At 36.3% G+C, this 26126-nt stretch overlaps 1 protein-coding gene across 2 annotated transcripts in view; it reads right to left on the bottom strand.

The window, feature by feature from the left end:
• LOC149530227 (ChaC-like family protein) overlaps positions 1-10227 on the bottom strand; it is a 187921-nt gene extending 177694 nt beyond the window's left edge. Inside the window, exon 1 of one of the 2 annotated variants that reach the window (XM_089809205.1) lies at positions 9827-10227. In XM_089809205.1, coding sequence (XP_089665331.1) covers positions 9827-10018 — 192 coding nt within the window. In that variant the 5' untranslated portion in view covers positions 10019-10227. The remainder of the gene's footprint in view (positions 1-9826) is intronic. The other variant, XM_089809206.1, reaches the window with a different exon arrangement.
• Between the last annotated feature and the right edge of the window lie 15899 nt (positions 10228-26126).

The following is a 26126-nucleotide window of genomic DNA, read 5'->3' as shown; positions in this document are numbered from 1 at the left end:
AGCGAGCAGTGCAGAGCACACTGAGCAGGTGGAATCTGCCTTTTATGCCTTCATGGCTAAAAGACCCGCAGATCATGTACAGTCATCTGCCTGGTACATTGATTCAAGTGCCTCTCAACATTTCACTCACCGCAGAGACTGGTTTACTGACTACCAGCCTTATTCAGATTCTGTTATCTTTGGTGGTGGAGAAGAGTACACGATTGTTGGTAAAGGCAACATTCAAATTCAGTCTATTGGGAGGAAGCTCATATTCCTTGATGTGTACTATGTTCCAGGGATGGAACTAAATCTACTCTCGATCAGTCAGTTGCTGCGACATTCTCCACACTTGGCAGTCACCTTCAGTTCACATCAGTGCACCATCACTGATCGGGCGACTAAGTCTACTATTGCAGTTGGTCTTGAGGATCGTGGTCTATTCAGACTTACTGATTCTGGTGATTCTCAGGACTTAGCTATGGCTGCTCGGCGATCTTCCATCAGCTCACTTTGGCATCAGCGATATGGGCACTTAAATGTGCATTATCTCTCACAACTTGCTCGGGATGAGCTTGTTCTTGGTTTGCCAGAGATTCAAACCCAACACCTTGGAGTTTGTGACGCATGTCAGGCTGGGAAGCAACATCGCACACCTTTCCCCAGTGGCGATTCTTGGCGAGCTTCTCAAGTACTTCAGCTTGTTCATGCTGATATCTGCGGCCCTATGGCCACTCCTTCTGTTCTTGGGTACAAGTATTTTCTGTTGTTTGTAGATGATTTCAGTAGAAAAATGTGGGTGTATTTCCTTAAAAAGAAATCCGATGCATTTATTGTATTTCAGAAGTTTAAACCCTTAGTTGAAAAAGAGTCTGGGAAATCTATTATTACTCTTAGATCAGACAATGGGGGGGAATTTTGTTCTAATGTTTTCTCCAGCTTCTTGGATACACATGGCATCCAACGCCAGTTCACCACACCCCACACGCCACAACAGAACAGTGTAGTTGAACGTCGGAACAGGACAATCACCGAGATGGCTCGTTTCATGCTCGAACACAGACATGTTCCGAAGCGTTTTTGGGCAGAAGCAGTTAACACTGCAGTTTATCTGTTGAACCGGTCACCCACAGTGGCGGTCAAAGGTAAAACTCCGGAAGAGGCCTGGTCAGGTCGCAAGCCCAGAATCAGTCACCTGAAGGTTTTTGCCTCTCTTGCTTTTGTTTGGATCCCTGATGCTTCACGCACCAAGTTGGATGCCAAGAGTCAGAAACTGATGCTTGCTGGATATAGCAGTCTTCACAAAGCCTACCGCCTTATTGATGTTGAGACATCTCGTCTCATATACAGCCGCGATGTAGTCTTTGATGAGCAGCGAGGACCATTCATGCCTGTTTCTCCTGTTCCTGATCCAGCAGACCAGCCTATGCAGGTTCATGATTTGGGAGTTCGGCTTCCATTAGGTCCACCTGATGGGAGGGCTCCAGTAGCTCCTACAGCTCCAGTCCTGCCAGTGATACCTGTACAGCCACCTCCGGCTTCTCCTGCAGGATCACCTCGTTTTGAAGATGCTTCACCTGAGTTTGATCCAGATTCTTCTGATCAGGATCCTGCTGATCAAGCATCTCCTAGTACTACTGTTGGTCATTCTCCTCTCCGGCCTAAGTGGTGGGCTAAGACACTTGCTGATCTTCATGATGATGAGCTCATTGATGGGAGAACTACTCGAAAAAAGAGCAAAACTATAGATTCTGTTAACTTTGCTCTTATGGCCAACATTCACAGTGTGTTTGAACCTCAAACATATTCCGAGGCTAAAGGAATTCCAGAGTGGGAACAGGCCATGCAATCTGAACACCAGAGCCTGCTGAAGAACAACACTTGGGTCCTTTCTGATCTTCCCCCAGGGAAGAAACCCATTAGCTGCAAATGGATCTACAAAATCAAATACAAATCAGATGGTACTTTGGATAAGTACAAAGCTCGTTTAGTGGCAAAGGGCTTTTCTCAGCATCAGGGCATTGATTATGAGGAGACCTTTGCTCCTACTGCAAAGATGAGCACCATCAGATTAGTCTTAGCCATGGCAGCACAGTTTGGCTGGAAGGTCCATCAGATGGACGTAAAGAGTGCTTTCCTGAATGGTGATCTCCATGAAGAGGTCTACATGACACAGCCTCCTGGTTTCAAGGTTGCTGGTAAAGACCATCAGGTTCTCAGATTGGTAAAAGCTCTCTATGGTTTGAAGCAGGCCCCTCGGGCATGGTACATCAAGATTGATACGTACCTCAGTGATCAAGGCTTCAAGAGGAGTTCTTCAGACTCAAATCTGTACATCAAGACTACTGACAGTGACATCATCCTTCTGGTTATCTACGTGGATGATCTGATCATCACTGGCAGTTCGGCATCTTTGATTCAGGGAATCAAACAACACTTATGCCAGTCTTTTGATATGACTGACCTTGGGCTCATGCATTATTGCTTAAGTGTTGAAGTTTGGCAATAGTCTTCTGGTATATTCATCTCTCAGTCCAAATATGTCAGAGCCTTGTTAGACAAATTCCGAATGCAGGATTGCAAACCTGCATCTACACCTATGGAGAAAGGTCTCAAGTTATCAGCCAAGTCTGATTCTCCTTCCGTTGATGATACTACGTATAGGCAACTAGTAGGCAGCCTCATCTACCTATCTGCTACTAGGCCTGATATCAGCTTCGCAGTCAGCTATATTTCACGCTTTATGACAGCTCCTAAGGCTGATCATTGGATGGCAGCAAAGCGTGTGCTTCGTTATGTGAAGGGCACTTCTGATTATGGACTTCTGTATTCTTGGAGTTCTAATCCTAAACTCAGTGGGTTCACAGATTCAGATTGGGCAGGCTCTGTTGATGATAAAAAGTCAACATCTGGATATGTGTTCAGTTTGGGATCCGGTGCAGTCACATGGACCAGCAAGAAGCAGCAGGCAGTTTCTCTCTCTTCTACAGAGGCTGAATATAGAGGGAGTGTTAAGGCAGGATGTGAAGCTGTCTGGCTTCGTCGGATGCTTGGGGATATGCAGATGTCACCAGCAGGACCGACTACTCTGTTTGTTGATAACGAAGGCGTTATCAAGTTAGCACGGAATCCAATCTTCCATGAACGAACCAAGCATGTGGATGTTCATTGTTATTACATACGACAGCTGGTTGAAGACGGGACTATAGATCTGCAGTATGTTCCTACCTCAGATCAAACTGCAGATATTCTCACCAAGCCTCTTGGTCCTGATAAGTTTGTCAAATTCAGAGGACGGCTTGGTGTGTTAGATAGATTAACCATTAAGGGAGGGTATTACAATAATAGATAAGACGTCTATTATTAGTTAATGGTTATCTTGTAAATATCTTTAGCTTTAGTTTGCTTTCGTTTTTTGCTTTCTCTGGAAAAGAATGTTTCTATTCTTTACGATCATTTCCTAAGGAAACATCGTCTCTTCCTTTTGTATAAATTGACCTTTCGGTCTCTGTTATTAATAAGCAAGTATTTACCAATTACCTTGTAATAGATTTATGCAATAAATTGTAAGTTGGAGAATTCAAATCTTTGAATCCCAATGGTTAGTGCATTTTTGGAGGGAAAGTAGTTTTAAGGAGTTTTAAGCCTAACTAAGCATGGAAACCGATTCCAATCGGTTGGGATAGTTGCTAGGAAGGTTTCTAAGTTCATTTGGAGGCATTGTACAGAGAGCAGCATTGTGAATCATTCATTTTGTATGGACAGTGCAAGAAAGATGAATAAAACTCCATTTTGTTGATTCAATCTTGATGTTTTCTATTTAGTTTTGTGATCAAAAGATGTTCTCACATTAGAGAGCATTGTATTTTGTGTAAGATCCACTTTAGATGCTTTGAAGTCACTTGTTGATCTCTGACTTTGCAAATTACTGCTGACAGCATTAGGAATAGTGCTCTTTTTACTAGTTTTTGACAAGAATTAATGGTTGGATGATCATTCCATGAATGACATTGCTGATTCTCATGGAATGACTCGTCCCTGACTTGTACAATGATATTCTAACACTGACATGTGCAGATGAGAGTTTGTTTGATAGTGATCACCCAAGAAGGAAGTGAATGGTGAATGGAGATGTAGGTATGGAGCAGCAGTAGAAATTCTAGCCATTAGAGGTCATTGTTTAATGATTGGAAATGATTGAATATGTTGGGGACAAGGTGAAACCACCCTTGTTTGATCTCAGAAGTGTGGGGACAGCATCTAATTAGAAAGCCCTAGTTTTTTAGGGTTTTGGGAAGCAATTCGGGGCTTTTGGTGTTGCATAAGCTTTTGGTCTAATTCCTCTTGGATTTGTGACATTCCTGACCTAAGAAGAGACTATCTAGAGTGTGGAGTCTTGGGAGTGCAAAGAACTTATAGTTGCTTTGTTAAATTGCCCTCTTTTTATGCATTTTAGAGCCACAGTATAGGAACAGTAGGGTATGGTCCAAAGGAACCCAAGGAATCCTTTTGGTATGTTGAAATATGGCCAAATGGGTGTCTGAAAACCTATAGAGTTAGATTTGTGCTTTGGGAAAGTTGAGAGGAAATCAAGATTATTTATTGCTGGAGGCCTAATAGGGGCAACTAGGCCTAGAAGGCAGTTTGAAGAGATTAGAAGGGTTGGAGAGTTGGGAACAGTGAAACCCTGAGAATCCTTAAATCCAAGCAAATACCATCTAAATATATCAAACTTATCACTTGGAATTGTTAGTTTTAGTGATCTCTGATAGATAAAACTATGACAGTAGATATGAATAACAATAGATATTCTTACTTGAATAACTGCAGAACAGAATTGTTCTTCAAATGATGAATGATCTCAAATTGCTAAGATGCAGAATATCCTCCAATGTATATCGCTAATAACACAGACTGTAGAAGGAATATGGTGATAGTCTTCCAATCAAATCATAGAGGAGAATGTTGAGAATATATTCTGCAAGATTAATGTGCAGATCGTTGGGTCTATAATGCCTTGTATTGATTACGTTTCCCATCAGTCTGCACTTGTTTATATAGATATGAGAAGGGTCATGCCCTGTAGAATCGTGACTCTATGTGACCTTTGGCCACGTAGGGTCATGCCTCTACGAAGGCACAACTAACTAATTGTTAGTTAAACTAATCCAACATGATCGGTAGTAACACATGACCCCCGATGACATGTGTGTTAAGATGTCTGCCGATAATCTGTAAATAATACTACCTACCAATAATATTATCAAACATATGTTAAGACAATCATCTAAACATACATATATATGTGTGTGTGTGTGTGTGTGTGTGTGTGTGTGTAACATCAATGAATATTATCAGATGAACCTGTTACAGATTTGCATATGTCTAATAAACAGAAATTGCATAACATCATTACTTCTACTGATGTTAAACATTAACAGGAATCTTGAGGAAGAGTACTTGTTAGGTTTTGAAGACATTGAAGTACTTTAGGCCTTGGGAAACACTAGTTAACCTTCACAAATTAGTAAGCTTGTAGTTGGGCCATTCATCTGCCACCCTTACCTCTGCATCACTATTGTTTATCTGGACTGAATGTTGATGCTTCCTCTACGAGGGAGTACTTGTGATTGAGGAGAGTCATGAAGGACTCTTGGTAGATGGTACTGAACAGTGTCTTTGGACACTTGAGCTGGTTGAAGACATTTGAGTAATTGATTGACATAATGATGCTTTTGTCATTGATGTCAACTGGGGAGAAGTGAGCGCATGAAAAACATCTCCTATGAATTGGGGAGAAGTAAGTGCATGATAGAAGTATCTCCTATGAATGAGGGAGAAATATGTCAATCAGAGAAGTTTATCAATGGGGAAGCAACAGTTGTTCCTGAGAGTTTCAGATTTGATTGATGAAGAGGATTTGAAAAGATGAGAGGAGCAGCAACAAAGCAGTATATTTGGTATTCTTGAAACTTAAATATTTTTCATATATGTTGTCATCAATGCCAAAGGAAGAGATTGTTAGCATGAATGCTGACAATATTCCTATGGGGGAGTATTCTAGCATTGCTAGAGCAGTAGAGATAGTTAGCACGATTGTGTGTTGCATGTATGACTGTTTGTCATTGATGTCAACATACTGAGATTCGAGAAGATTGGCAAAATAGCAAACAGAGATTGAGGTCGTACGGATCAAGCACAGAAGATTAGGTCAAGAGCAATTGGGGACATGTTCTACAGTGTGTCTTGATTCAGTGGTCAACTACAGATGCAGAAAGTCGAAGACTGGTAGTAGTTATTTGTGATTTACAGAAAACAGTTTGCAGACAAAGTACCTAAGGAGTTGTTTCTAGTGTTTAGATTATATCTCCTAATAGGGATAGAATCTGGATGAGCGAAGATAGATAGAGACAGAAGGCAGCTTGATGATGACGTCAGTGAGTGTGTAAAGTTCGAGGTCGCACATGTGAGAAGTTGTGAAGACTATGAGCAGACAATATTTTGTAGTTATGAAAAAGATGTATTGTAGCGTATTATCTTAATAAGGTCCTATTGTAATTAATTGGGAAAGCATCAAGGCCAACTCAATGAATTATTTTGAGGATTTGGTATAAAGGAAAGTTATTTTCCTTGTAATGTAAGAAGTGAAGTGTGCAAGTAATATGGGAATTTGGTGAATGCGAAAAAGCGATCAAAGGGATCATTGTGATGCGAGTTTGCAGATCTGGTATTGAGATCTAAGAAGTGTTATGGTGTAGTAGAGGCACGATAAGAGAACAGAGCAAGTATTGAATTGCTGAGATCAGTTGCATTTCTATTATTCTGAAAGGAATAATACAGAAACCAATTGGACAGTGAGTTCGATGATCTTGCCCCTGAAGCTGTTTGGACAGTGGGTCCTTTTCTCTTCTACAACTCCTAACAGGGTTGGCGCAACTCCTAATAGGGTTGGAATCACCTAACAGGAATTCAAAGTCTCCTGACAGGTACTAATATGTACTGAATGTATTTCATTGGCTCCTGATAGAGTCCATCCTCTTACAAGGAACTTTTATAATAGTACATCATTTTGTGGGTGCCATCCCCACCAATTCTTCCCTCTGATCAAGGTATTCCCTAGTTAACAAATTTGGTGTTATTGTGTGTGTATCTTCATATGGTTGTTGTTATATTGATCACATGTTTGAAGTTTAATAATGTTGATAAAAATTGTATTGATCAGATACCCCAATTATCTTAGACTTTACTTTCTCACACTTTGCTCATTGTTAATACATCAAATTATTTGCCAATTACTTGCGTAATATGGTGTCAGAGCCTTCTAAAAATTCATTTTTTTGATAAATTTTGAATGAATATTTTCCTGTCTTTTGAAAACATTTTTTTTGGTGAATCGTTTTGCGCTGAGAGATTTTTCTTCAAACCCAAGTAGGATTTCTTAGCAGTGTTTTTATCTCTGCAAATCACTGTTGTGGTCGTCATTTTTGGTATTTTAGCAGAGTTTGTGGCTAAAATCCGAGTACGGGTTTTTCTGAGAATTTTGTGGCTGGTCTGAAAGTTGTATTTGTAATTGGGTGTCGTTTTTCTGTAAAAGGAAAAAATAAATCAGCAACCTGCAACCTGCATTTTGTTTCCCTGCTTCTAGGAGATATTTGACAAATTGATAGGCCTCTATGTTTTTTATTAAAGAGGACTCATCTACTAAGGCAGCAGCTTGATTAACACGTTATTTGTATCCTTCTCAATGTCCTACCCAAAATGGTCTCCTCATATAACGACAATGAAAAAGGAGAAAGCCATTGTTTGTTGCATTTGCAAATCCAGCCAAAAACACATCAACCTCATGAGCTTTCACATTGCTAAGGGAACTACTAACAATTTTAACTTATATAAAGAAAAAGTCTCACCCAACTCTAAAGCAACATTGATTTTCTTAGTAACACTTTTTTATGTCTCAATTCTTTATTAGAGTCTACTCTAGCAGAAGTAAAATGATCCTAATCAAAACTCTAAGATCCTGTCCTCATCCTCAATTAACACTTATTTAATCTTATACCACAGACCTTCTTAGAGAGGAACTATAGCACCAGGTTGTGGCACAATTTATCATGGACCTATGGCAGCAAATTGATTAAGATTTTGTTAGAAATGTGTCCAATATACTGTAAGAATTTGTTACTGTTCATGCACACTTCAACACCCTTTGGGAGGTTAATGACTTTGAGACGTGGACACTGAGGCTCAATAATATTTGTTTTATTTTGGGGTTAAGATCTGCAAATTTAATCTGAAGGAGATTACTACAAGGATCACTTTGAAGCATTTTCTCAACATTAAACAAACTAGCTTGCACCTTCCTAAGTCATGCAGTCCTCCTAAATGTCAATTTCTTCCCATTAAACCTGAAAATTTATATTAATAGCCTCCACCACCCCAAACAAGGTTCAAAAATTAGACTTGCCTCTTCCTTCAGCATATATTCCAGAAACTTTGCACATATCTTCAAAAAGATCAATATGGAAGAATGAGTATCGTCAGAGTACCTATACTTTGAATCAAATAGACGTGAGTATGCTAAAGGGGAATTGTCAATTACAAGATTCCAATGATATGAATAACTGATATTGGAAGGTTAAGGATTACAATTCAAACGATCAAAATATCCAATTTTGAAATGTCATGTGCTCACCTATTTATACCTTTCATAATATCTAATGTGGTGCAAGAATGACATATTCACCTATGGTTGAACACGGCAAGCATGCCTTAACGTGGGAAGAGTCTGGGGAGCATGTGCGACTGCAATCAAACATGTTGGCATCAATCTGTTAGGGTAGAGGATCCAGTAGCTGAGCACCCTAACTTTGTGCTTCTCAAAAATTGTACATGTAAATTTCAAATCACTCATTTTTTTACAGCTGCTTACTTGATAAGTCCCCTACTTATAACTATGGTTTCAGGGACACATTATCAAATATGGTGACGCATCCGCATTTTTTTAGTCCCAAGTGTCCTAAACAGTCTAGAAAAAAGGTGAGACCAGTCACAGTGCATTAGGTGCCCTCATACTCTTGCACTTTATGTGGCATCACATGATAGATTACTTAAACGGTGCATTCCATTCAATTATGGGTAGTCATCATTAGAAATAAATTTAAAGTCACAACTATTAGTATAATGTTGTCAAAAATATTGGATACTTCATCAACAAGTGTAGATATTAAGTTAACAACTGTTATCAAAACCATTGATATTGGATATGTAATCAACAAGTGTGGGTATTAAATTAACAACTACAATAGGGACACTGGGTCCTCTCCCTAGAATGGGAAAAGTAGGTTTTTAGGAGGTTGGGGTAGAGATGGCCGAGGTCTAAGCAGCAGTCGGGATGCACTTTTGACGGTAATAAATTAATTAAAAATCAAAATACAACAACACGTTCAAAGGTACATCGTATGTCCTGCACAGACATTTTGGCAGATATGTGTGTCGGGGGATATTTAAGGTATTCAAAGCACTCTTAGGTTGAGAATCATGCAGAAGTAATCCCTGCTTGCCCACGGTCCACACAAAGATGCTTGTGCAGACAAGTCAGTGAACATTATGTATTCACCTAAATGGAGCTTATTGCACTAACATATATCACTTTTTTTCAGGCCTACGTATGTTGATTTTAATGGCAAATGAATGTGCACAACGCATTGCCAATTCTAAAACTCATATTTAGCGATTGTACATTGGCATATCCAAGTCAACTGTAGATGACAGAACACAATTAATTGTGTATTGATTATCAAGCTATGAGCAAGGAAATATAGTCGAAAAGTAAAGGCGAAAAATGACTGACGCAAATGTGAGCAGGGTCGGGGTGAGGTTCGAGAGTGACAGTTCTGCCGGGGAATGCGGGAGTACCCCTGTGATCGGTGCTGCCTTGATGGAAGACACGACGATATCCCCGAACAAAACCCAGCAGGCGCTGCTCGTACTCGAATCCCGCATTCCATATCAATGACCCATACCCGAACACCCACATCACCATCTCTCTTCCTCTGCTCGCGCCCGCACTGCCTGCTCTCGCGTCGACGTCGTTCAAAATAATTGATTTTAGTACATTTTCTTTTGTCAGTCCTTAACTCTTATTCGATAAAGAAACTTTAAAAAGCAAATGCTAGTTTTAAATTCCTTTCCATTGGAAATAGTATTCTACTCATTCTCAACGGAATTATTGTTGGATGTGATGGAAAGAATATCATTGTTGGAGAGGAAGTAGTATTTTATTCATTCTCAACGTATTGGATGTGATGGAAAGGATATCATTTTTGGAGAGGAAGTTGATCTTGAAGCAGTTCATGTTAGATGCAATGAAAAGTGAGGATGAGATCATAATGAGGTGTTATGGAGATGAATTCTCGGTCAAAAATTGGATAGGAGTGGAGATTTATGGTATTTTGATCTTGATGTTTTTTTTGATGGAAACATTTCAGTATATATAGATATCAGCATTTTTGTTTTTATATGGGAGATTGCAATGTTATGAGTAAGCATGCATCTAAACTACAAGCTTCCTTTCGCTAAGTAATCATGTGCAATGGGATCCTTGACACAAATGTGCCTCTGGAGATTTGAACCTTAGTGGATGGCATTATCCTCTCTTATTATCATCCTCACCAATAGTGCTCAATTGATTGAGCTACAACCCTTTGGCAATCTTGATCTTGATTCTTTTGAGGACTTAGTGGTTCATATTTTGGATTATCTACTTTGCATGGATCTAATTATGATGAGTGGATATGAGTTTGGATATGTATGGAGGATTCTTGGATGGATATAATGTTTTGGCATGACAATAATAGATTTTGAATCCAACTCTTTGAAGTGGGCTTGATTGGCAATGTAGTGTATGATGGTCTTGGATTAGTACTTCTAAATCATAGAAGGAATTTTAATCAAGGAATGGAGTAGCTTGGATTTCATGATTATCTATTATGGGATAGCTCTTGGAAAAAATTTTAAAGATTTTATTATCGAGTAAATTATTTGGTAGAGATGGTGCAATTTTTTGTTGCAACACATTAGGAGATGAAGGAATGGTGGAGGAGATGAAGGCTACTTGTGAACCAACTTATGTTGGATCGCCAATTATTAGATCATATGAGTTGGATTTTTGTGTGCGTGTGATTTCTTTGGATTGATCTATTACTAGAAACGAGTGGATATTTTTATCGTGTTTGGAAAAGGTATATTGACATATGCTTAATTTCGTATTTAGTGAACAATTAGGATGATCTTCAATAGTGGTGCCACCTTGATCGATAGGTCTTAAATAAGTATTTTCAATCTTATGCAATTAGAATTTTTCTATCATTTGGTTATAAGGTATTTGTAAGATTTGGGGTCTTTCCACCATGTTGGTGTCACTTGAGGTTCATAGTGAACAAATTTTAGGTAATGTGATGATATTTGACTAGACCAATTTTATTTTAAAAGATTCAATGGTTCTCCAAAATTAGTATATTTTTGTGTTGTTGCCTATAGAATGTTTGTTATGGGTTTCTTGTTTAGAAGAATGTATGAATGATTTTGAGTATTTTTCATGAGGATGGGTGTAGTGACATGTTAAGGTGATGTGGTGTATTGGTATAAGAGATTTATGAATTACAAGTTTTGTGATGGTGATTAGGGTGATATGTATTGAATGTGTGAGGTTGGATAATTTTGGGAGGTGTATAAGTCGGATTGATATGAATAATAGGTTGATTGTGATGGTATGGTCACATGAGAGATTGAAATGAAGGTGGTTGCGATAATTTTGTTCTTCGATTGAAGGTATATATGTTTAAACTTTCATAATCATTTTATCAAACCAATCCATGATGCTTGTTTGGGGGATTAGGACTAGGATAAATCATGTTTTGAGAAAAATAATATGGGGGATGTGCACTAGTATGTCTCATGTTTTATCTTTAGTATGCCTATATAGAAGTCTTGTTTTAAATTTTAGAGTTTCAGGGCACTAAAAAAATGAAATTGGTGGCATCACATAATGGTTTATATGTGTCACAAAATAGCTTAGATAAGTTCTAGTATTTCTCAATGCATCACAAATGGCTCAAGTATATCATAGAATTGCTCAAATGTATTATAAAATTGCTTAAATAAGTAATATGATGGCTCAAATACATTCTAAGATGGCTTAAATACATTACAAAAGGACTCTAATACTCCATAGATTTGTTCAAGTGCATTATAAAATGGCTCGAATGTGTTGTATGATGTCTTAAATACCTCAGAAATGCTACAATTACAATATTCTAAGCTTCAAAAGAAACAAAGGAATAGTTGTGTTTTGTGTAACTATTGACTTTTTTGACTTAAATGTTTAACATGTTTGTTTAAATTTTGTTTAGGATAGTTGTTTGTTTTGTATTTTGGCATGAAAATACTCAAAAGATAATAAGACAATCATTGGTTGACTTTTTCAAGGCAAAAAGGTTAAATGGTGCTTCTAGTCTTTCACAACAGAAAACACTCTTTACATGATAACAACATAATTAATAATGTGTGTGTTTACTATTGTAGGCCCAAGTGATAAAATATTGTAAAATTGTGCACAAATGCTCCTCTCTCAAGTGTTGATGGATGAAGGTCCAACGGATGGATTTACCTTTTGTCATATCTTAAGGTTTAGAAACATTTAAAGTATCCACCTTACCTAAGATGGTACATGTTGAGTAACTTTAGTCATGATATTGTATCCAAAGGGTTGAATTTTAATTCTTGGGACTAAAATTGAATCTGCACCACTAGATTTATAATTCCAAACTCAAAACTCCACAAACTTGCACTTGCATACCAAAGAGAAGGATAATGTTTTTGGGGAAGGGGCTTGCCTTGGTCAAGCCCACATTTAGAATTAACCTTGCATTGAAATAAAGGAATTTTTATCATATAGTAGAGAGTAAATAACAATGAAAAATATCATACAATGTAAAACGCAATTGTCCTTAGTATGCAATCAAGTATGTTGATGCAATAGCTTTGGCTACACACAAAAACCAAAAGGAAAATACATAAGACATTACCTCATGTAGTAGATACTCATAATTTTCCTCAATATTGAATTGAAGAATAAGAAGAAGAATTGAATAGATGAATGTAGATATCCTTCCTTGATAGCCAACTCCTTTATCTCATATGAAGAAAGAAGTTGGATCCATAGAATGAAATGCATGAACGATGGATGGATAATGGATGAGTAGATTCAATAAGTATTTTCTTACTTGTGTAGCTTTCTTGTAGATAGATTTCTTGAGAGTGGATGTGGAACTGCGGGGAAGAGGTCTCCTTTTATAGCGATTTTAGGTCTAAATTTTTGAAGGCAAACCTCATTGGGAGGGAAAATGAAAAGAACTTTACATTAGGTATGAAACCCATCAAAATTAAACCCCTAAGCTATAAATTAAACTAGGTTCAACCTATATTTGAGAGGTGTCAATTTTGAGCTAACATTTGTGGGATTCAAGAAGTATTAAAAGTTTTAGGAAAAAATAGAAGGATAAGTGGGAAGATCGAGGGTAAATGCTAAAATGGGTCGAAGAGTGAAATGAAATGTGAATGGATAGATAAATGGGAAATTGTACATAGACATTAGAGCTAACTTAGAATTTTAAGCAAGATGGAAGGACAAGATAGGACCTTGATTTAAATTATATATTCAATTAGGTGCAATGTAAGATCACAATATAAGGAACACACTAAAGTGGTGTAAAATGGTCCTAAATGAACATAAAAGTAAGTGCTTACTTTTTAGGACTATACATTTAGTCCCCACTTTAGGGAGTATAAGACAAGCTCATGCTCATGATAAAAGAAGATGAAGAAAGATAATTCCCAAAAATTGCAAAGAGATAAGACAGCGTTCAATTTGACATAAGCCCCTAAACTAGGTATCCTAACTCCACATTCATACATAAGGGCATGAAAGCAAAGGAAAAGCACAAAAAAAGACACCAAAATGAAAAAAATGGTTATTGCTAAAATGAACCTACAAATCAACTAGTGAAAGAGGCCTCGACCATAAATGTCTCACCCACTAATATCATGTCTAGAAGGGAACTTTAATGCTAAGTGGTTGAAATTGGGGTGATTTTTTTTATATCAAAATATTTTTATCAGTACATCACTTCTCATCCATGGGATAGTGAGATCTTGACCTCTCAACCCTCAAGCATGATAATGATGGTCTGTGTAATGGAGATGTATAGGAATAGCTCCTAAACAAGCTCCACTTTGATCAACTATGTAGTCTACTCTGTAGCTCTTGTAGCTTGCACTCTAGCTACCCCTCGCTCTCTCTCCTCAGTTATAGATCAAGTGCTATGGGTACAAAGATATCTCTATGTCTCTCTAGATCTTATTGTCCCTCATATCGTGCCTATAGTGTGTATGGTAGGACCATGTCCTTGATGACATCCCTCAGAAAGGATCTTCATTCCTTGTGCTAGTTGCATATCATATATGTTTCTATAATTTATTGCATATAATCAAAATTACATTATCTAAATTAATAAACTTATATCAAATCTTTCTCATATCTGGATCTCCCTCTTGGAAGATGGGATCTCTCTGTTAAGATGATGTTAGTAGCATGGACCAACTACTTTCCCCACACTCCAATTGTCTCATCCTAGAAGGGGGAATATTTATGTGAGCTTGTGCTAGCCAAGATTGTAGGAGTAGGGTCTCTATAGGGGATGATGGCTCCTCATCTTATATCCCACCTATTGTTGGCATCTCATCTCCCCCCTTCCACCTTAATGGTATATCCACTAGGTGGTAGATAATCATAATCATTCTCTCTCTCCTCATCCTCTCTTTTGTGTTGAGCCCTAAGGAATGGGCCTAAATCCCTAGTGGGATAGTCATTAGAGAATAAGGGTCTCAAACCTTGCACTCTCATGTATTGCAGATAATCCCTTGACACTCGTTCATATGCTACTATAAGAGAGATTGTGACATAATCTAAGATCTCTATATATGCCATTTTTATATCATCCACAACAAGTTGTGGTAGAGTCCTAGGCCTTTGTGTGTACCTCTTCCCATGGTTATATTAGGGTATGAGTGTGGGAGGAACCTAATGATGACCAAATCAGTCCATGACTCTATCATAATAGTAGGGCATCATAATATAGTCATGTTTTCCCTTTGATAACCTTTGCCAATGTATCAATCTTAGTTTAACTATTGATTTTGGTCATGCTATCATTTGATGATAGGGTTTCCATATCACATATGTACTTGGTAAATAGTCCAATGAAAATATCTAGCACAATATATCTCCAAACTTCCACATATGGCTTAGTGAATATGTGTGTGTGTGTGTGTGTGTGTGTGTGTGTGTGTGTGTGTGTGTGTGTTATATCGATGACTCTGCTAGTATATCCAACAAGTAATCCACTGATCTGGTATAGCTGATGTGCTCAAAGGCTCAAACCTATAAGAGTTTGAAGACTAGTAGGCTATGTCTCTAGTAGCTAAAAAATATTCTTAGCTCATAGTAAAAATTCATGGGCATGCTCTAGTCCTATGAATAAATATCTCAATCGCTCTCCATGCAATATACTACATGAGCTAGAGGGATGTAGAACATTTGTGCCTTCGCATCAGGTGTCACCACCATGGTAATCATGCATAAAATGAGGCACTTGAGAAAGGGAGCTCAATTGAATAAGATCTCTTTTAAGATGATCTTCGTAGTAAAAATGTATGAGCATTCTTTAGTCCCACACATAAACATCTAACTCCCTCTCCATGTGATGCACCCTATGAGCTAGAGGGTTGTAGAATACTATGTCATTGTGTCAGGAATAAATACTATGGTAATCATGCATAACATGAGCAACTTGAGGAAATGATCCCAACTGAATAAGATCCCTTTCAAGTTGATATGGTTTGGTCTCTCACTACCTCCATATGGTACTCCCATGTGGTACCTGTAGTCTTTCATAATCTCTCCTTCACCCAGTTGACTTGTGGTTTAAACATCAATCCTTAGAATAGAGTTGTAAGATGTGGTAGACATCCTCAACAATGGTGGTCATCTCTCCCATTAGTAGATGGAATGTACAGGTATCCTTATCACATCTCCCCATCAAAGCCAATAACATAGACCTATGGTAATGCATGCATGGAAGTCAGACTACATAGTAGAGTCTTGCATCCCTCAGGATATGTGTCTCATGTGCTCCCAACTCCTCTATATGGTCACAAACATAGACCATGGTATGTGGCATATAGTGATACTACATCATCGACAACTCTTGTAGTGGCAAGTCAATGGATCCTCATCAACATCTCATCTCATATGACAACATATAAAGACACAATCTTGAAAATTGATCTACATAGGTATAGGTTGACCTCCCTGATATAGGCTAAATTATTAGGTATGGGTTGACTTATATCCTGAGGTATAGGTCATTTTCCTAGGTACATTTTGACTTCCTTGGTATAGGTCAACTTCCTTATTTGAACATCAAAAATAGATTTCTATGACATCCACATCAAATTCCTAAATTTACATAAACATGACAAACAAAAGGACAAAGAACATAGATAGTAAGGCCTACCTCATCTAGCTTTATGTCATCTCTCACTGCCTGTCAGAGCATCTCCATCTATGCTAGTGATAACTCTTGCTTCATTGACATTGTCTGTTACATCCCAATTTTTTATTGAATTTAAAATGTTCATATAGCCTTTGAGGTTTCATGTGAAGTCAATTGACAGTTAAAAGTTGTTATGATTATGTGAAATGGTAAGATGGTTAATCATTATAATTTCATATGTAGATGAAATGTTAGTAAATCATTATGATGTTATTATATGATTATCTTGAAATCTTAGAAAATTAGTTATTCATCATGGGAAGTAGAATGGACATTAGCCATTATGATGATTTACGAATAATAACTTGTTATGGTAAACCATTATTATATTGAGGAATATGATATAATCATGGAGAATTCCCTACAGGAGCACATCGAAGGGGTGGAAGCATTGTCAAAAAAGAATTGGGCATGGGGGCACCACCATCACTGGGCAAATAGGCATGAATCTTGAATCACCATGGCTAAGGGTAAACAACTAGGCAAGCAAGAGTATACGTTGGACAATACCATGAGCTACTTGGTCAAACATAAAATATATAGCTATCATTATCAAAATTCACATTTAGAACCATTACCTTTGTTGTTCTATGATGGTGTCTCCATTTTTCATCATCATCATCATTATACACACACACACACACACACATATATATATATACACACACATATATATACATACATATATATATATATACATACATATATACATATATATACATACATATATATATATATATATATATATATATATACATACATATACATATATATATATACACATATACATATATATATATATACACATATATATGTGTGTGTGTGTGTGTGTGTGTGTGTAAACACATATATGTATATAAATGTATGATGCCACTATGATATTAAATCTCTAGTTTGTCTCTAGTAACATATGTATAAATATATACGTGCATATATATCGAGAGTATATAAGGTTAGAATAATCATAATCTTCTAAATTATGCACATATATAGATATGTGTATTTTAATAGGTATCACCTTGGACATAATAATAGTATGATGACATCATTTTAAAAATTATATATATATATATATATATATATATATATATATATATATATATATATATATATATATATCCTTTCTCTTTTAATAACTCTTCAAAGGAGCCCTTTGATACTTGTTTTAAATTTATAAATCTCTATGAGAGACATTGAGTACATTAGATGCCTCTTCCTTTTTTGGTGAATTCAAGAAAATCGAGGATCTTGTTCTTTAAAACTGTCACGGCCTTATATTTAAAACTCTCTCACAATCAAGAATGGAATTGCATCTTTTTCTTCACTCTCGGCCTTCTTACATTAAGTTTCAAACTTCATCTATCTCACAATTCTTACATACTACATCGCTAGCATTGTTCTCTATTGATCGAATGCCTTGATCCAAACAATGACAAGACTTCCTAAGCCAGACAGATCTACAATCAGGTTATGTTTATTTTCATTTCCTCTTATTCAGAAAATGAGGCCAATACTTTCTCGACAAGTCTAAATTTTCCATTGTTCCTCAAACTTTTTATGTTCAATGCTTCAAGCAAAGTATAAGTACTCAACTCATGTTTGTTGGCTTTTATTGTTCTTTCTTCATGATTGAATGCCGTCGATTTCAGAATCTAAATGAGTCAGAAGGCATAAGCATGGCTCTCATATAGAACCAATCTATGACTGTTTGTGAAACATCTTAATTTTATGATTTCTAATTCATTAGAAAAACTTGTTGCCATAATGGTTTTATCTCATGTTTTTAGCTTAGAGTCAACAATATACTACTAATGGATAATTTTCATGCTTATCAGCATAATCAATCACCAAGGATTCATCCTAGTCAGAAGGACCAATGAAAGAGAGTGAAGAGGTGGAGGAAATCAATGCAAAAGGAAGAACAAAAATCAGAACCATTTAAGTATGATTAATATATATAATTAAACTCTAAGAACATCCAAGTAAGCTCATGTTTGTCCAATTCATATACCTTGTTGTCAATTTGAGTGGTGAAATTAAGTACAGGGATGCTCAATGGCTGGACAAGGTGTTCCATGTCTATTTCGAGTAGGGAGGGCCTTTCTTGGATGAGATTATGTGGGGATATTTTAAGGGTTTGCGGTTGGGAGGTTAAGCCCCTGATAATGTTTCCCCTCTCCACAAGATGTCTGGACATGCACAAGACAAACATGAGTTATTCATTCAAATATTTTTTGGTAATAGGTATTTTACTTTTATGATGTTTATACAAGTAGAAGATATGATGGATTGATTTGTATCATCGATTCCATTATTTCCTTTAATGAAAGCAACATTTCTCAAAAATGTAATTGGTAACCAATAGATTGGTTGATCTTCCAACTGAACATGAAATATATCTATATGCAAGAGATAGGTTTATCTCATGGATTCTTATTTATGTCTTTCATTTATCTGAATAATGAATATGAACGTACCTTCTAACTGTATGTTATTGCCATGATTAGAAATAGGAAGAAAAGGAATGATATAGTAGTATTTAATGCCCTAAATGATACAGTGGTATTTGATGCCCTAAATGATATAGTGGTATTTGATGGTATTTGTCATTTTAATAATGTGGTATAGCTATTTGTTCCTAAGTGGTATATATGGACTCCCTAGATGGATTTCAATTTTGAATTCTATGGTATGTAGATTTTAAATTCCTTGTTAAATTCATTGATGGTGCCTTCAATTGATAGTTAGGAAATTTCCATTTAATTTATTATATCCATCAATTTTATTCACATGAACATAACTGTTATAACTATCTTCCTACGAATATGGAGTATTAAGTGTATTTCTTTGATATGATAAATTGGTAGTTAAGACCTGGAAAAAATGGTTGTTACATCTTCTTCCTCCTTCTTCACCATCACAAGTAAATATCCCAAATGAACTTTTGAAAAGGTAATTTTTCCTTTTATCCTTTCTCATTACACTACTTTTTAAAATTGTTTTCAAAAGGTTAGCTATTCTTTCATAAGTAATAATACTCTCTCTCACTCTTTTGATCATATCATGAGTCTGGAAGCTCTAATTGGGTCTCATTGTAGGTGTTGGAATCTTGATTTGGTAACCTTAATATTCAAGTACCTTCAAGAATATTTAGCAAATATTTTGAATAATTTTGGAGGATACTTGTTAATACGCTGCATTATCAATCCACTTCGGTAAACATGATTCACTATTTGACCTTTTTAAATTAGAAAGCTACAATAGTGGGAGTATGTAGCTACATGTGAACTTCTATTGGAAATGTAATGCAAACTAGGTGATTGTGGGAAGGGGGGAGGGGGTGGTGAATCAGGAACCACTTAAACTTCTTTCTCTTAATCCACTTTATTAAGTTGTCTGATCTGCTTGCATGCAAGAAACATAAAGTTGTAAAGTAACAACACCGTAACACAATATTTGGTGACCCATAAACCCTCCAAGTAGAAGGTAAAATTGGGGTAGGGATGACACCCACAATGCTTCACTACTATAGTAAAAAAGTTGTCTCATTAAGGCTTATAAATGATCACTTCTGATGATCTTACTCAGTTAAGAGTAATAAGGATTGTTAGGTCTACCTTGTAAAAGGATTTATACAATACAATTAAGTATGCACTATGTTCAACGTTTCTGTAAAGGATTGGTAGGTCCACCCTATCAGGGGATTTGGGACTGATGCACTTATTAGGATGAATCAGTGAATGATCTTTAAAATACAACTGTGATCGCTGATGAAGACCCTTTAAGTAAAAATGATTACCTGATTGTGATAGATGAGTCTCTTCCTTTCCTTGTGTTGCGTGTAGCCTTCTAGACAATTTGCACTACCATATTCACTTATGCCAATGTTCTTTAACTTGTTTTCATATTCTTTGGATAACCAAAACATCTTATACGTATATCCATCCAAATAGTTATAACATAGGTTAGCTACAACATAATTATTTCTAAAAACAATCACGAAGTTGGCTCAGTGCTGGAACTTGTGTCCAATGACTCACTCAGATGATGCTGAAGATACTCAGGCACCATTGTCACCTTGGCTAACTCTGGCAATCGGTTGATACTAGATGCTTGTTTCATACTGATCACTTGGTAGACACTTCTGACTTAGTTTGCATTGCCCTACTAGCTTGCTTACTATTCTAGAAAACTCTTCTGACTCGGTTCTCACTGGAGCTCGGTAGAAACTATCAATTTGGTTGACACTATAGCTCAGTGTGAACAATCAACATGATTGGCACTGTAACTTGATTGACATTTTTTACAAAGTTAACATTATTTTCTTGGTTCCTTTGTGGGTTTGATTAACATTGTAGGCTAGATACTCGGTTATAACTATCTTTCCATTATGACTAAGTGTTTTGACACTAATTGATAATATATCTTGCAATGAGATTAACAATTTCCCTTTTAGCATTAGTGACAAAAGACACTTATCATGTATAAGATCTAAAAACAAAATTTCTTCAGGCAAACTCCCCCTTTGAGTATGCTTTTTTCTGAAGCTCAGATTGCACTGAAGATCTGTAACTTGGTTTGAACTAAAACTTCTATTTTTGCTTTTTCAAAAATTTCTTTTTACATATCTACTTTGTTGCACATATTTTTTCCTTCCTATACATATTTCCCTTTACATGTATAAATATGTACATTATACTTTGTCCTTCATATACATATTTCCCTTTATATGTATAAATATATGCATTATACTTTCTCTGTAGTACACTTTCCCCCTTAGTATATTTTCCCCCTTGTTTTTGTTACAAATGTCAAAAATTTACAGGGTTATGCCAAAATGAGAAAGAAAATCATGGTGTACCTTCAAAATTATAGACAAAGTCATATCCCAGTTATCTTCTAGCACCTTCAAAATGTGAAGATCAATCTGAAGCTCTACAAATAACTCATACATATGATTTTCAATTGACAAATTTGTATCTTTGTTTAGTGTCTTTCCATGATCCATTCTCTTCTTCATAATGTCCATGTGGGGAAGAATCATACCTTGCATATCAACCAATGTTACCCTTATTATGGATTCTTCCCTTAATAGTTTGACCTGAAGATCTATCAAAAATATGGTTTTTGCAAAATGATTGGAATTGGAGCTTGGATAAAGTACCTATTGATTTGCATTATCCTTTAAGTCCATGAAAATCTTGGCCAATTTCTCTTTTACTTCCTTGGTAAAGTTAGTGGAATCACTCAAATTTAGAAATAAAGATATAACATTTTTTATAATATTTTCTAATGTGGAAATCAAAGTAAATAGTTCTACTTGATCGATTGTTATCTTTTGTGCTACATTTTCTAGCACTTTATTTTCAAACTTCCTTTAAGCTTTCATAAGAAGTTTATCATGCCCATCAGTACTCTCATCAAATCTATGCACAATATCAATTAATTGACCAATGATAAGGGGTTTTATCATTTACCTCTAGAGATAGAGCATCTACAAATATATCTTTGATGTCTTCCAAGACTTTGCTCCTATTTCTCTCAACTCTTAACATTCGTTGCTTTGCTCTTTTCTTCCATAGCTCTCCCAAAATGTTCATTTCCTTAGTATATATATTAGATTGGTCCTAATTAGGGATAATAATCTCCTCATCAAGATCAATTCCATCAACTATCATCCATTTTCCTTTGCCTTTTCTCTTGTGTTGGATAGTTTAAGAAGGAACTATAGCTTTTCCTTTGTCAATTGAGTCCTTCTGCTACTGCTCAGTCGAGACTGTGAGAATAAGATGCTCCTTCTATTTGGTCAAGGCTATGGGAGTCTACTATTTTTTATGCTTAGTTGAGACTATGGGATCCTACTCAAGTGTTCCCTCAGGTGGAGTGGTAGGAAGTGATGCTATTACCTCTACAACTATCTTCTTAGGATTAGACTCTTCTATAGTCTGAACCTCTGGTAGGTCACGTTCTTCGTTGATGTAAAAAATGTTCTTCCATGTCTTTGTTGTGGACTGTACAACATCTTCTATATTATTTGATAAAACTTGAAAAGTTTTAAATTTTGGAGTTTGTTTTATTTTATTTTTGGACATTTCCTCCTTGATTTCCTTATCAAAGAGATTAGGCATAAGACTCCTTAGGGTCTATTATTTGATATCGTTCTCTATTTTTGTTGTATTATCCCAAAGATGTGAAACAACCTTCAATAGATTTTTAGGAGCATGCCCTTTAAGCTCAAAAGGGTCATACTTCCATCTTGCCATTTTCTCAACCAAATCTTCCTCAATCTATTTCTACTCCTCTTTGCTCCTAGAGTCATACCTGAAATATTTAAAGCCTGCCATATCCCTTCCTTCCCCTTATATTTTTTAGTTGTTTCTCAAAGATAGGAGGTGCCTTTTTCAAAGATATAATTGGGGTATTGTTTTCATCATCATCATCTTCATCTTCATCTTGTAGCTTTAGTTTCCTCTTGGGTTTTCTTGGCTTGGAGGCAGTAATCATAGGAGTAGATCTTGTAGTCCTCTTTGGTGGCTTGGATGGGGTCTTTGCCTTCTTCTTGGGAGGTTCCTCTTACTCTTCTTCTTCTTCTACCTCTTCATCTTCTTCTTCCTCTTCTATATCATCACCTTTTCCTTCAGTGATCATAGAAGATGAATATGATTTGGCAAGTTTCTTTTCAATGCTTTCTACCTCTTCTTTCCTCTTTTTAGAATTTGAGGGATCTGAATCTCAAGCGAGATTGTTTTTTAAACTTCATCATATGTCCCAAAATATGTAGCCTTAGGGTCCATTGACTCATTGATGAGAACCTCATCACTGTCTCTTGTCTCATCAATATTCACCTCATATGGTAGAGGTTTAACCCATTCTATCCTAGGCCTAACTGCATGTATGTGAACTCCATCATAGTCAACCAGGAGACATATATCTTGCTCATAATCCTCTACAAGTTTCTTAGGGATCATAAGCTTTCTCTGCATTCTCTCCTTGAAATTTTCAAAGTAAGCATCCATGATTTTCTCAAAGTTCTCAAACATCTCACTTATGAATTCATTTATTTGATATAGGACTGAACTATCTTTCTTTCAAACAACATTTCCTCTTAAAGGAAATAATTTTTATACATAAAATAACAAAAATACTAAGAGTGAATCAAACTTACATGTGTTATTCATTGAGGCCTACATGCTCTCCATGTTCTTGCTTAGCTGGGTACATTGAAGCTTAGCTAGGTCAATAGATAGATTCTTCTTAACAATTTTGTATGCTAGGTCCATTGCCTCACATGGAATGTTGTTTGCATGGCTTGGGTTGTAGATTTTGTATGTAATGACATGAATGTTGAACTTGATTTCCATGTCTATCACATTATTCAACTTCATACCTCTACTATCCCATTCAAGTAGGGTTAGCTTTGTCAATTTTACTTGACCTAGGCTTTTGGTAGTCTTAGATTTCTTTAACAACATACACCCTTTTATCCTGTGAATCATCTTCTTGGTGATGGGATAGGACTACTCCAACCAAAATGACATATCATGGACTTGGCTTAATATAAGCCTGATCCATTTGACTTGGAAGTTCCTTGGCATGTGGATGATGTGGGTCAATCCCTTGAACTCCATGTGTTTGTGTTTTGGATTCAATACATCATTATTGCACAATGCACCATATGCTTGATCTAGCTCAAGATTCCCTAGGTCTTGAGTATAGCAATGATAAAATGACCTGATGTCATGGATGAGAAGTACCTTTAGAGGAATCGATGAGTGTGCCCCTTGAGGTTCCTTCTCAACAATTGATGGATAAAGCTAGAACTTTGGAGGAATTTAATCCAAACTCTTCACCATGATTTTTAATCCTTTCTTTACCTTTACACTGGAAGATGATGCCATGATGCTCGATTAAGGAAGAATCTAAATAATATTGACTTTTCCTGAGAATTTTCTTTCAAAAAACTTTCATCTAATCACTTTGGGGGCTCAAGGAATGCTACACTCTCTAGAAAAATCTGAATTCATGGTGAGAATAAGACTGCATTTTCTTCCTTTTTATCAATTTTCAATTTTAGGGCTTTATTCAATGCTCCATACTAGGGTAGGTAAGAGAAGCTCGATTTGGTCTCTAACCCTTAAATGATTAGTAAACACTAGTTAACCATGCTTTGTTGAGTTAGTAACTTAGTCAACTCTTTCCATTCTTAGTTAGGTCTAAGAAGTGATTCAATTGGTCTAACACCTCAGTTAGGCCAAAGGAGTGACTTAGTTAGAACTAATAGCTTGGTTTGATCTGAGTCTTCTTTCTGTCCAAGTGCATCTGTGATGTAGGAGAATTGAGCTTATATTTTGGTGGAATTATATTTTTTATGGTTAGGGATGTGTTAGATTGGGGAACCTTTCCTCAGGAGTGCATAGAGATTGGAGTTATGGTGTTAAAGTTAGAGTTGTTTTTACCTTGCTGATTGAGCTATATTTTTTGGTTTTTGCATAACTATTTTGAGCGATGTAACTAATTATGTAAAATTATTCAAAGGCTAAAAAATTGAGGGATTGAAGAGGGGCTAGAGTAAAATCTTTGGTTAAGAGTGTAACTATTAATTCATTATGAGTTGGGAGATATGGCAATTCTCCTGGAGTATCAATTTCTATCATTTTTTGTGATGGGTTTCTCTGAGTGACTTTTGGGTGGATGCTAACTTATCCTTAGTGAATTAGTCTTTTCACACTTAATGGTTTATAGAGGACTTGAATTAATACCTTAATTTCAGATCACAAGTTCTAATTCAATCAGAGTAAGGAGATATCATTGTTTTCCTTAGGTATCGATTTTCGGGTAGTTTTTATGGAAACATGTGGATTTTTCATCTTATGTAATTAAGTATGAGGAAATGGGATATTTTTAAGATAGGGACATATCATTGGATCATTTGTGGACCTAAATATAAGTTTTCATTTAGCTTTTTCCATGTTTGTTATAGTTTTGGTTTACTATTCCAAGGTGGACCTACATTGTAATTAAATGCTTGACTAGCTGACATGTGGCTTAGCTAGCTAGTTAAGGAGGGCTTGGGTAGTGTATTAAGAATAATATTGAGGAATAAGAGGAAATTAAGTTACATGTGGGATCTGGAGAGAAAAGATTCATGTTGGAATCTAGAATGGGAGTTTGTGAGAAGAGCTAGTGGTTGCAGTTTAGAAACAAGGAAGTTGCTTGGTGTCTTGTGAGCACAAGTTAAGCTCTTGGAGGTTTCTACTAGATTGTTATTGTGTTATAGATCTAGACTAGATAGGATTTGAGTTGGATCTTGTGGGATCTTGAAGAACTATTTTAATTTCTTTGTATTTTTCCACAACCAGGAAGGCCTTATAGCCTGACACATTAACTATAATTAGTTGTTTTATGAATAAAGAGTTGTGAATTGGTATCAGATCTTGTGTTATTTTTTATTTTCTATCGTGTGGTTATTTGTTGTGG

The sequence above is a fragment of the Cupressus sempervirens genome, chromosome 11 (genome assembly GCF_028749045.1).
Source record: "Cupressus sempervirens isolate cs-2001-9-10 chromosome 11, ASM2874904v1, whole genome shotgun sequence".
NCBI lineage: Eukaryota > Viridiplantae > Streptophyta > Pinopsida > Cupressales > Cupressaceae > Cupressus > Cupressus sempervirens.
This window is presented reverse-complemented; position numbering and strand designations above follow the sequence as displayed.